The sequence below is a fragment of the Apteryx rowi genome, unplaced genomic scaffold, assembly GCF_003343035.1.
Source record: "Apteryx rowi isolate R43461 unplaced genomic scaffold, aptRow1 scaffold_85, whole genome shotgun sequence".
Taxonomy (NCBI): domain Eukaryota; kingdom Metazoa; phylum Chordata; class Aves; order Apterygiformes; family Apterygidae; genus Apteryx; species Apteryx rowi.
Window position 1 is genome coordinate 2,484,984 of NW_020451149.1, and position 13,129 is coordinate 2,498,112.

The following is a 13,129-nucleotide window of genomic DNA, read 5'->3' on the forward strand; positions in this document are numbered from 1 at the left end:
AGAGTTTGGTACCAAATGTGCCTTATGTGGCCAAAGTTATCAGATGGAAAAATTTTGCAGTTCTGTTTTTGCTTTGCCACCAGACTAGGAGGTACAAGCAGTTGTTCTGGTTTCTGGACAGAATACTTTACCTGAATGTTAATGTGATAACAATTAATAATTTGACCAACATTTCCTCATTATTATATTCAAAGTAAACATACCACTGTGGTGAATGGAGCTGTTGATGCCTCTTGGAGTGACTGTCTCATTACACTGCATGCAGATTCACATTCGATCAGCCACACTTGGTTCTTGTTTGGGATAGTTTTCTTAAAAAAAAATAAATCCTGGGTACTAGAAACCTCTTTGCCAAATCACAGTCTATATCTTGTAGCTTAGCTACTTCCAAGGGCAGATTATGAAGGCTACAAAAGCACTGAAAATTCATTCAGGACACATGTTTTGAGGTATTTTTACTGCCTCATGGACAGCTGAGTCTACACGGCCAATAGCCATGGCACAAATTCCAAATATCTTCCTTAGTATTTTCAGACTGGAGAACGAGTGAGAAGGAGAAAGGAGTAAGAAAGTCCCTTGCTCATTCTGAATGAGCTGTTTGTTACAAAAGGTATGCTTCTAAGCTGCCCTAAGCAAAAGGCTTATAAGGGACAAGGAATGCAGAACTACCCTGCAGGAATGTAACATTTTCTTGACCTTGTAATTCCTATATAATACGATCTCTGGGTTAAAGCTACACCTTTTTTCTGCAGTAAAAGTTCCTATTGAATTTTAAACTCCTCCTAAGGAAAAGTTTATTTTAAGATCATAATTTAATATTCAAGCATACTCCCCTCCCCTAGCTAATTTAAAAGCTGAATGGGAGTTTTCTGTGGTGTGGGAGTGACAGCATCTTCTCCACATTTAAGCAGGTATGTGAAGGACAAGGTGCTACAGAAGCTGTGCTTCGGAAGATGCAACGGCCCACACACCTGATCCGCCAGGTATTAGTGCTGCCAAGTGCAGGGCTATAGGGGGTTACTGACCCTCTGGGAGTAAAGTAGGAGATCTGGCTAAACTCAGTCAGAGCAGTGATCAAAGCCACCACTGAGCACCCCCCACAAGGTTACATTGCTACAACGCAGCTGGGCTGAGCCCAACAATTACCAAATAATCTCTTCTACCTTTCCTGCTAGTTGAAAGTAATACCTACCAGAAACAAAGTCTTACAAAGGCAATGCATAGTGGCTTTTTTTTTTTTCAGCTGTGTGAGGAGGCTAGTTTAAAAATACTGTCAGCCCTCAGTTAATTCCAGATGGCCAGAGAAGCCAGACAGACTTTGTCCACAGCCRTTTTATAGTCCTCCTCTAAAAACGGTGCAGCAATTGAAGGAGAGGTGGTGCAGGTAACCCTTCCTAATATTTTAAATGCTGCGTTGTCTAGAACTATTTCCAGCAGAACCAAATGAACTGGTGACTGCAAAGGTGGTCACCTAACCCAACCCAACCTTCCCTTTGCTTGCTGGTCAGGTGAAAAAACCCATAAAGAGAATGCATGAGGCAGGTGTAGAGTAAAAACGGGAAGTACAGGGAAGAAGCAGTCACCATAAATACCAAATCTTCCTTCTCTCCCCTCCTGACAGCCGCTCCAACCACCAACCCTTAGAGGGAAGCAGGAGATGATCCAGTTTTGTAAGACAAATGATCATGGACAAGAATGCTCAATGATGACAGGGCACACTAGGAAATCATACATAAGAGACCAAAATTATTTTAGGAAAATCAAGAGAGACAAATTAATCTCACTACACCATGAGATAATCGGTCACACACCCTGTTAGTAATGATTACAAGGGAACTCAGTGCCACTTAAACCAACGTGCTGACTTCAGTGACTCTTTCCTTTTTGGCAAGGAGGGATTGAAGGGACCAAAGTAGATGCTTTCAGACTTCACCATGTCTGAGAGACTCTTTGAATTATAATCAAAAAGGAGAGGGGAGGGAGGGAAAGAAAAAGCAAACGCAAATTCCATTTCTCTAGGAGTGACAAAATTTCATTTTAAGTACAGAACTACATGCCTAACTACCTGTCTCTAGTAAATAAACAGCCCATTTAGAGCCCACAAAACTGAAACTCAAAAAAAAAAAAAAGGAATACCAACCTGTGAGTGCCTGAAAAAAACCTCATCGTTTTCACTTTCTTTGCTACAAAAAAAGAAACATATTACAAATATAAAAACAGATTGTCTTGTAACAAAAACAAACAGGACTCTGCACACACAGGTTTTTATGTTGTGGCTGCTACTGCACACTTACTAGTACACTGAGTAAATGAGGGGACTTTCTGGGTCACAGAACTTCAAGCTGCTATACTATCTATTTTGTTCTTCTCAGGAACTATCTGTGGAAAATATAATGGAATTTAATTCCAGTGCCCTTATTCCAAACCAATTCAACTCTCCCAACAAGCATCACAACTGTGGAGAGAAATCCTCATCTCCGGCAAGCAGAGTGGAGCTGCAGAGCTCTTGCAAAGGAGCGAAGTGCAAAGAAAAGGGTTGGACTCCCAACCCAAAGACCATGTGAGATGGGCACCTGTTGCTCTGTGCACGTGTGCACTGTATCTCTGTTCAGGTGCTTAGAGGCAACTTTTTTTCAAGTCTGCACCATCACCATCTTCAGTGATGCTCCTAATAGGTCAGGAGAAGAGACTTTGTGGTGTATGGTGTTGGACAAAGCCTGGACAATATATCCAAGTGCCTCTGTACTGCTCTACTTTGAAGTTAACATAGTGGGTAAAGCTGTTCTGTAGCACAGCTGTTACCCTCATGGTCTGTGGTGGAAGATCTCTTAGGCTGTACCATAACCACAGGGAAAATAAAACATATACATATTTTTAAAAAAATCACCTTTCTTCAGATAAAATTTCCATGTCATCAGGTCCTGTTCTGTCTATAGGTCTGGATGAGCTAAAGCTTTCCATACTCTGTAATACAGTAAATGTTAAAACAGTAAGATACAAAAAAGAAATCAGTTCAAGCTGCAGGCCATTAAACAGATCAAATACAGAAGTACCCAACCGGACTCCTAGAAATGAGACAGTGAGACTACTGCCTTTTACACATTTATAACAAAACAAAATTTGCCCAAACTTGCCCACAACCTGCAATAAAAATACCTGCACACCGTCTTTGCTCTTTCATCAGATGACCTTGAAATGCCTGACAGAATACTCCAGCATGATATCTCTACAGTTCCCATTTTACAGACTGACACTGAGCAAGACAGCGATTCTGTGATGTGTAGAAGTCCTGTAAGAGCAGGTACCCAATCCAGAGCATCTTCCCAGCAGCACTCTTTATGCTGATCTTAGAAATACTCCCTTCCTTGGCCAAACCATTCTCTAGTCTCTTCTCAAAAGGGCAGAAGACGTTAGGAGTACAAGGAGACTGCTATATGCGCAAAGGCAATGAAAACTACGCTAACATGAATGCAGGACAAGAAATTTTACTGATTATGACAACTTGTTCTAAATTTTCCTGGCTACCAACTAATGCTGTTGTTCTCTAAGAGCCTGAGAAAGTATTGTGAAAACAAACCAAACTGATACATCTTTGTTTGCTACAGAATAGACTTAGGTCTCTGGTTTCAGCCTTTATAGGAATGATTTTCTTCGTTATCTCAACAATGAAACATACTGTCTGGTTGGATTGCTTGGTCTCTAAGCTAGGAGGTGTTTTCTTGGTTTTTATTTTTTATTTTTTTTAAGGTGCTGAAGAATGGAGACACAGAACTATCCACCCTGGCATATGAACTAAATGACGTGCTGCACATCACACTGGGAGTAGCACTCATTGTGGCTTTCTGTAGGTGAAATTCATGGGAAAATCCAACCCTTAATTTGAATTAATCAGAATGCTTTTTTTAAAACCTTCTGTCACTCAGAGTCACACACTCTATACTTGTAAGTAACACCTCTCATTCACTTTCTTTCTGCTGCCAGTGACTCAATCATCTAGCATCTACAGACAAGGAAAAGCAGGCAGAGGTGAACAATGCCTTCACCTGCTTGGGTAGGTGCTGAGTTTCTTCATATTGGAAGCACGTTTCAAATTGCCTTGACACTATTACTACAGAGCACATCATTGTGGCAATTCTTAAAGAAGTAAAACAAAGCACATGCTACACCAGACCTAGAAATTAGGAAATCGAACATTGCCACTTTGGGCACACAGCTAGGAGTCTTTCTACTCTGGTATTTGGGTAAGTCTCTTCTAAATAGGAGGAAGGAAGTGAGCAGAGCAGAGCGGGGTTCCTGGCCTGGGCCACGGGAGCCAAGCACACACAATTCCCAGGGCAGTCACAGCCCTCTCTCACCTGTTACACCTCTAGCAACCAGACCTCACTGCCATGTAAGGTTATGCAGTTCAGTCACTCCAGCCAGGACATGCCTCAGCCTTGCCTAATGTGATTCTTCAAGTCCTGCTTGTACCTGGCTACCTTGCCTCTGAAATGCAGTTACACGCTTTTAATGCTTAGTGGTTGGTTCTGCTCAGGAGAGTAAGAGGAACTGACAATTTTTCCAATGCTGACTTATGCTTTGAGTCAGATACAATTAGACATCTAAGAGGAGAGTTTCCACACACTGCCCTACATGTTCTTTCAAGCTTTGTTGATAAAGCAGGAAGACTCAAGAAAGATGGGGAAGAAAATGTAACGTTAGGACTCCTTTCACAAAACTTGTTTACATGAGAAAGCACTACTAGAAAAAGCTAAGGTGTAAGTTCTGTCCTTTGATACCCCAAGTTAGTAACTTGCGTTATTCTCTGAAGTGTATCTTCTACTGCTTGAGTAAAGATGTAGCCAAGACCATCACACACACTATATCTTGGTGAAAGCCGCTGATCTACAAGTATGAAATACGTGCACTCATGGGAACTTAAAAAGCAAACTTTGCTCTTCATGAAGAGTAGCATCACGCTCCCTGCAAGCTGTTTTATAAGGGTGCTCCCATTTGACAATCAGACTGGGACACTTCCTCTGGCAAAGTAAGCAAGGACCACATTGACCAGGATAGTAGCCTTGGTCAAAGTGTACTTTGTGCATGGTCCATTCAGTTTTTGTTCCTTTCAGCCTTTGCCCCTCAAGACATCCAAAAATGAGGGGAAGGGCAAAGTCCAGGGGAGACAGATAAGTTTGAGAACACTTCCTACAAGAATGTTTCAAGACTTCACCAACTTTTTTGAGGTCCCCAACATCCCCTCTTAAGTGTACACTTTTGACAGTCTTTCCTTCCCCAAATCCTGAGTCAAATTCTCATTTACATTTAAGCCGCTTTACACTCCACAAGTACAGCGAAGAGGCCCAGAAAAGAATGTAAGCACTCCATATTTGCCTATCTTGAAGTCCCTTTCCATTGCTACCAGTAAAGATGCAAAGTGTGTGTCTGTCAGACTGAACTCTTTCATGAAGTATCACATGAGTAGGTTATTGATATTGAGCACTAAATCTAAGAAGCACAGCCTACAATTCTTGGCACGTTGCCTTCCTTCTACCACACAGAGAAGCCAAATCTCCCTCTCTGTAGAATCTTTGCTCAGGATAGAGCATCACATCATGGCAATTCTGTAATCTAAACAAAATGAGTCACAAAGTCACATTAAGAGGGAACTCACCTAGAGCAGATTCTGAAACTCAACCAAATATAACTGAAGGAAATGCTCTGTAGCTGGGAGGGCTAGTCTTTTCACATGGCATTACACAGTTACTAGTAACAGTGAAAGCACGGTTGGTGCCAGGCACAGAGGATGCACAGTACATCTGCCACTGTAAATAGACCTTACATTGAAGCTAAGTGTAGTTCCTCAACTGCCATCACTAAAATCAGTGTCTGGCTTGGTTGAGAGGGAAGGAGGATGCATCGTTTTTTTCTGTTGCTTGTTAAAGTTGGCAAACTGCCTTCTACTGTGAGGGTCACACAAGAATTTGCTGGGCAAATTCCACAGCATTCCTGATTTTAGCATATCTGTGTCATTTACCTCCCCAGCAAAAGACAGCTAGAGGGATCATCTTTTAGACCAACAGACTCAAAAGTGTTTTGAATACTGCATGTGCTTTGCACCACCGTAACACATATAGTCTCTGGGGAAAAGGCATAAAACACCTTTGTCATCTCATTATCAACAAGCCACTTGTGATCTATGGTTTCAGAGCTTAGTGTGAGTTTAAAAATAAAAGTCCAGCTAAGCATGTGATCCTATACCTGAGGTTCCAACCTCCTCACAGGAGTTCTGAAAGACTGGGATAAAGAATTATTTCCTTTCTCTCCTTCCAAAATACTTTATTGAAGACAAAAGAAATAAGCAAAAAGTTGTGGAAAGAGAATGACTATGGATGGAGTAAGAGGATCATAGCAGATATAGCTTCTCAGTTTTTTCATTACAAAGGTTACAAGTATGCAATCTAGTTTTCCCCATAATCCAAAATAGCTACCTATACCTATAGGTATAAATGGCTACCCAAGAGGATCAGATGTTCACTGGAGCAGAATGAGTTTTTCCACCCTGGTACTAGGCATCAAATAGTATATCATGYGGCTTACCACAGGACTGTCCTGGTTGTCATTAAGCTCTGAAAGCTTGGTGCTGGATTTCTGCCGTTTCGGTTTATTCCTTTCACCAAGATATGAGGAGTTGTTGTCTGGTAATTTTTCTACCTCTGGAGCAGACAGAATACAGTCTTCAAGATTGCTGAATCCAGAGGGAATGTTTTCTTTGTTGATGACTTCCCTAAAAAGAAAAAGGGCATTGCAACAAGATGTTGTTTAAAAAAACTCTCCCGCTACATTTATGGTAGTAATAGAGAAATGCATTATGCTGACTGGTGCAGTTCCAGCAACATCTTCTACGCCCTATGAAACCAGTATCTCTGGTTCTTCCTACTGCAGCAAACACCACACACTGTGAAATGCTAAATCCCATTGAGGAGTGAAAGCAGGTGTATACACCTCAGGTGAGAAAGCTGCCAGGATCAACATTTGAGACTTGATTTGCTTCTCATTAAAGCCAACAGGGAGAATCTTGTTGAGTTCAAATGGAATCTGGACTAGCTCCTGGCTGTCTGTGGTATTTTTATAGAGAATATGCAGCATTTTTTCCTTTGAGACATGTGCTTGTATTTTAGAAAACGATTCACAACTGTGGTCCAAGGATCTCCTTTGGTGCATGACACTGTATCAATGGCCCTCTTACTCATACTCTCAAACACAAGAGCAGGATTGTGGTGCTTCAGCCAAATGCTTCATTCTTACTTGGGAATTACATAAAACAGAAAAGGGAATAGAATGAATGCATCTCTGCAACAGCGACACAATTGCTAGGACAGAGGACTGCTCTGCTATGCTGGGAAGTGAATGGGACAGAAAGCTTCAAGTCACCACATGATATGCCAGTGGGACTCTCTTTGACCTAGCTGGGTTTGTGTGCGTTTTCCAGGAGCTTGCCTTATGCTTATCTTTCCCTGCACAATTACCCTACTGGATCCCTTGGCATGCAGTTTTCCCTTCACAACCTGTTAAGTAGGCTTCTCTCTACTTTGTGCAATAATGAAGACACACATACATACACATCACTACATTATGAAAATAGAAGGAACACAATGCATCTCATTCTTTACCAGTCCTACCCTGCCAGAGGCTAAAGGCAGGCTACTCACACTTGACATTGGAACTGGAATGTTTGATAACTGTTTGATGCATTAATGGCCCTGCAGCTAATTTATACAATGCTGTGCAACTCCAAAGCTTGCTTTCATGAACAGCAGCAGAGTTTCTCTAGACTTGCACTAGTGTGATAAAAGAACAGTTACTCTATAGTACCTGGAAAGTGCCAGCAGGACAAAGTATTCAGATTAAAAACAAACAAAAAGTTCCAGTGATTTTCTAGGTCACGAGTCTCTAGATTTTGTGGTTGAAAGAGAGATACAAAGAGATATTATAAATCTGTGATCAAACTTAGAGGATAATCCATTTGCATTTATGCAAGTTTTTACAACACCCTGAGGTGACCAATTACATATATATAGCCTATAGAACATGTAATCTGCAAAACATGGGAGTCCATGTATGTGTTTTTGCCATGAACACTCTTCCTAGTTGTAGTAACACTGCAGTCCCATCTTGTGACATTACAAATCCTCTTGTGATCCATCACAAGGCAAGGAGATGAAGTCGTTGAGAATCAAAACAAAAAAAAGTTTTGAAAGGAATCCTGAATTTTGACAATTCACTCACAGAAGTTCCAGTAATCTGGCCTAAGGAAATCAGGGAAAACAACTTGAATCCTAGCCAGCATTCAATACTTGCTATCTGCATTAAATCTTTGGCTCAGGCTTTGGGGACTGAACCTGAACAACCAGCATCAAGATAGCCTAGAATGCTCTAAAGGCAGCTCTGCAATGCAATGTGGAAAAAAAGCCCTGCAGTACTATATGCTTCCAAACACGTACGCTAGCCAGTCTCTGACCTACTTACCTGAGAAGCCTGTCAGCAGGGCTACTAAACAAGAAAAACTACTTCAGACCTGCTGTCAGATACTTTGGTGACTTGCAAGGTCCAATCTCCCAGTCTATCTTTGCAACATATTTTCATCCTCTATAGAAATGCCTTCTTATTTCATAATTATGATTTTTTACTATAGTAGCATTGACACATTTTGGGAAGTAGCATGGCCTGCAATATTCACATGAGGTACTGAAGGTTATGTACATACATAAAAGCAGCTTGGTATAGGAAGGTTCAGTGTCAACAAGACTGGGGAATTCAGCATCCAGGAAAACACAAAGAGAACCTAGTCACGTATTTTGGAATCTAACTTGAAATCCTAGCAATCCAATACTACAATCAACTATACACATTCCTTGCAGGGACTAGCCCTGTGCTTAAAGCTAGACATATGTATAAGCACTGAGGAGATCAGGGCCTTACAAAATCTTACTGCTCAGTTACAATTCCTCAAAGACAGCTATGCCTTGGACGTGTGTTTGTGAAGGCCGTGGCGGTAATTTATTTGTACCACACAATGCATGCCACAACTAGAGCAGTAAGAAAGGAGGAAACAGGTATTATTTTTACTCTTTAGCAGACATTTAATGAAAATTGCCACTAAATCATGTGTAACCTTTGTGTAACAGGGTGGATAAAAATACTTAAAATGCTGAATAATCAAAAGGAAGACTTCTATGTTTAGAAGATCTCCCAGTGCTCCTCAATAAACCTGAACATAAGCTGTCCATCCACATACAAAATGAGAACTTGGTCTCAGTTTTGAAGACATTTTATATTCAGAAAAGCATCTAAAAGCAATGTTTTTACTTAGTAGAATGTTGCAGGCACTAGCGCCAACTGTTTGGGGTTTTTGCTAAAAAACAAACACTGCAATTAAAGAATTCCAAATATTGTAATTATAAAGCTCCACTATATATCTCTAAAGAACTGGCTTCTTATCATGTTTTGGCCCACTCCATTACCTCTAATAAGCTCTACATTTCACAGCTCTAACTGATGTGATGGAGCTCTGCACAGGCACAGCAGTCTGCTCTGCGCTTTCAACTGAGGGCAAGGGCTAGCACATTTCATAACCGAACTACCAAGCATTGCCTAGACAGAGGACATGACTAAGATACACTTAATCAAATATACTTTCCAAAACAAAAGAAATCAGGATCGTACATGTCTCTGTTTCTCCGGGCTTCCTCCTGCTCTTTGTGATGTCGCCTCCTCTGCCTGGCAGACACATTAGAAGAGGCTGAAGATGTTCCCGATTCAGAGTCCTCTGAACTCTGGCCGCCTGAGCCATGAACATCAAAGAGATGCTGCTCCACGGCTGAGCGGATTGTCTTCTCTAAATACCTGTCAAGCCGAAAAATAAGGTCAATTGAGCTCAAACACTTGCTGGAGCTCCCTCTCTGCAACATTAAATAATGCATGTGTTCCAGAAGGTTTTATCATGATGGCAAGGCAGTATAAAGTGTACTAGGGGCCACAGACATCTGCAAAGAGCTAAGCCAGTATCTTCAGACACTTTGATGTTCAGGTCCCTCAGAAGAGCTCAGCTTTCCCAGTTCACCCTGCACTTGCTCATTTCTGGGACTGCTTGAACCTTCTGTAAACTGGCTACTTTTATTTACATCTGCAACTACAAACATAAGTGCCTAATTTTCACCCTCCACTTCAACCACTCTAGCAAAACCCTATTTGAAATACAGTTCTAAAGACTGCAGCAACTGGAAACTCAGTCATGTACTCCCAGCTTTTGTTAAAGGTCACTGGTTGGGGGTGGAGGAGGGTGTAAGGAAAATACTGTCAGGAAATGACACTTTCAAGAGGAAGACTACAGTTCAAAGGGCAATGACATGTGGGCAACCCAACCATGCTCACACTAGTCAGGTCCCTTGCGCAATCCAAACTGAGGAAGGCAATGGATCATCTGCAAGGTGATTCACTGCTGTCTCACAGGGGGATGAAAACATGCAACAGTACCTCATTGTAAACTCTTCATATACTTAACTCAGCGACCAGACATGGATCTGGGTCTGACCTCATGCTGTTTTCCTGCTCCGTTAATGCACACGTGGCCACTCCTAACTGACTTTGCTGTGAGATCACTATCATGCCCACTGGCAGTAAGAGGGCTTCCACACCAGCCACAGCAAGGGATTCTCTGCAGTTACATCAGTTAAAGCTGTGAGACCACTTGAACTTTCAACACGACTCTCCTACATTTTGGTACTGACATTTTCTTGCAGTATTTCCTTCCTTCCTTCCTTTCTTGAGCCAAAGGAAGATTTTATGGGCAAAATCTAAAATAGACTTATTTTATTATTTTTTTCTTTTACCAAAACATTGATGCAAATATATTTTTATACACCCCTGCCCTAACCCTGTTTCTTGCACACCTTTAGAAGTCTGCTGAAGTTCTCTAGAACGAGTTTTAAAAACGTGCCTGATGGACATAGTGTCCATTGCTTTTTTCTTAGTAAGACTCAGCACTTTCCCAAAAGTTATTTGTAGGATTTGCTGGTTCATTTTCAAATAACTAGGTATGAGTATGTGAACGTGTACCTGGGCTGATACCCCCAGAGATTTACAACACTTGTTCCTAAGCGTGGACTATAGTGGTAGTCTGCTGAGACTGCAGTTCCTGAAAAAGTCAAAGATCTTAGCAACTGCATTAAAAAAACATGGTTTAACTTGGCAAATGTGTCTGTGTTTCCCATATTGATAGGAATCAGTCTGGCAAATCCACCAACCATTTGAAACTTCTGATTAAGGCAGGGGAGCCAACTTGTTAGCTGTGCTGTTCGTGTTGGCACAGCAGTTACCATAATGGGATCAGGCCCTGTCCATTCCTGGGACAGGAACAGGAACAAACACGAGTGAGAGGACTGTGCGGTCAGAACGTGCTTCTCTAAATATGCAAGTTATCTCTAACCGAAATATCACAGGCACAGTGTGGGAAAGAACCAAGGAACCTTCAGACCTGAGAATTTTTCAGGAAGAAGTGATTTAGTATCATTGCAGATGTTTTGATTTGGGAGACAATGTATTTTTTGTTTGTGCAAGAACAGCCCTTAATGAGAATAACCAGTAATATTCTAAATAGCTCTAATATACAAAAAAGGTAGCTACAAAATTGTAAAAGAGACACTTACTCTCCTGTAGCAGGAATGTTACTACTGACTTGTGACACATGGGCACTGTGTAAAAGAAAGACAGGAGAAAGTTAGATCTGATTATCACAATAATGTCTTAAAACACTTGTTCTCTGCAGCACTAAGAAAGGATTTAAAGGTCTGAGCTGTCTCAACAGCAATTGCATATGCATGCCACAAGCTTTTCCCCTTAAGGAATTTTTACTCCCACAGTGACATGGCACATTTTGACAATGCCAATATCCGCAAGAATTAATTTGTCTGTCATTCCCTTGCAGTAGGCCAAGATCTAATGGAAAGTATTTCAACTTGAGCACACTGCAGATTTTTTGCTTCCTTCTGAGTTTTCTGCAGCTGCAGGTTGCTTTAGCCTCCTCACAAAAGCTCTTGTCTTCTGAGGGTGCTTTGAAAATGTACACACTGTGAAAGCGGACTTAATATTTAAGAACCTTTAAATATTCATTGGGAAAAAAAAGCAAAACACATGGCCTTTCACTGTTCTCCTCCTGCAGCTCTCTGATATCCATGTTCTTTGCTTCATAGCTAAAAAATAAGAATATATGCTCTCTTCTTTCCCTCTCAGTTTGTTTTTGGGCTCAGGAAGAACTAACATAATTCTAGGTGTCATTGCTTGCCATTTAAAGCCCTTTTGAAGCAGCTGACATGCCCTCACGCACAGCTGTCACTGCTTTCCTCCCTCTGCACAAGGTCAGATTCCATTTGGCCAAGCCAAATCCCATTCTGCCCCCTCTTCCCCCATGCTGACTCAGCTTTGCAGATAAGGGAACACGTGATACTTTGTGCATATTCATCACTAGTTAAGAAGCTGCAACACTCTGATGCTAACTACTCCGTGGCTCCATTGTTTTTAAGTGTCTCTCATGGTGGAAGGTAGGCAAATGAAGGTTGAGAAGGGTAAATGAAGGGCTGCTACAGCCAGTTTGACAAAAACCACAGAATAGCCTAACTCCCTTTTCAGGTCTGCCTGTAGTAAAGTACAAACCCACAAATGCCCACTTGCAAATGAGAGTCTCTCATATGCTTCTGGTTACTTCAGTGAGCCAGTACATCCACCTTGGTTTGGATAAACCAGTGCACCCCAACCACACGCTCATCCCTTCCAGTCCTTACTTCACTCCACACTGATCTCTAGTCCAGAGACAGCTGCCTGGAGCTATGGACAGCATGAAAGCAGTCACGTATTTGCCAGTATATTCCACATTACCTATGCAACACCCAAGTAGTTGTGTCATTCAGATGAATTCACGAATAGAAGACATACAAACAAGTATCAAATTACCGTGCTTACTACTATGGGCATGCAACCTACATATAGAAAATAAAAATTGCAAGATCCCTCTCTTCATATGCAATATCTTGGTTATTAACTATGACGTGGCTTTGCTTTTCCAAATACACATTTCAAGTATCCTACTTGCATT

The 13,129-nt window shown here is 41.4% G+C and overlaps 1 protein-coding gene across 13 annotated transcripts in view; it reads right to left on the bottom strand.

Annotated features, from left to right (window-relative positions):
• Window positions 1-13,129, bottom strand: part of FAM13A (family with sequence similarity 13 member A) — a 139,498-nt gene that overhangs the window by 34,136 nt on the left and 92,233 nt on the right. For 6 of the 13 annotated variants that reach the window (XM_026090142.1, XM_026090143.1, XM_026090153.1 and 3 more), the window contains 6 exons: window positions 11,688-11,732; window positions 9,706-9,885; window positions 6,580-6,766; window positions 2,888-2,964; window positions 2,141-2,183; window positions 204-311 (listed from right to left, as the gene is read on the bottom strand). In XM_026090142.1, coding sequence (XP_025945927.1) covers window positions 204-311; window positions 2,141-2,183; window positions 2,888-2,964; window positions 6,580-6,766; window positions 9,706-9,885; window positions 11,688-11,732 — 640 coding nt within the window. The remainder of the gene's footprint in view (window positions 1-203; window positions 312-2,140; window positions 2,184-2,887; window positions 2,965-6,579; window positions 6,767-9,705; window positions 9,886-11,687; window positions 11,733-13,129) is intronic. The other 7 variants (XM_026090145.1, XM_026090144.1, XM_026090149.1 and 4 more) reach the window with 5 other exon arrangements.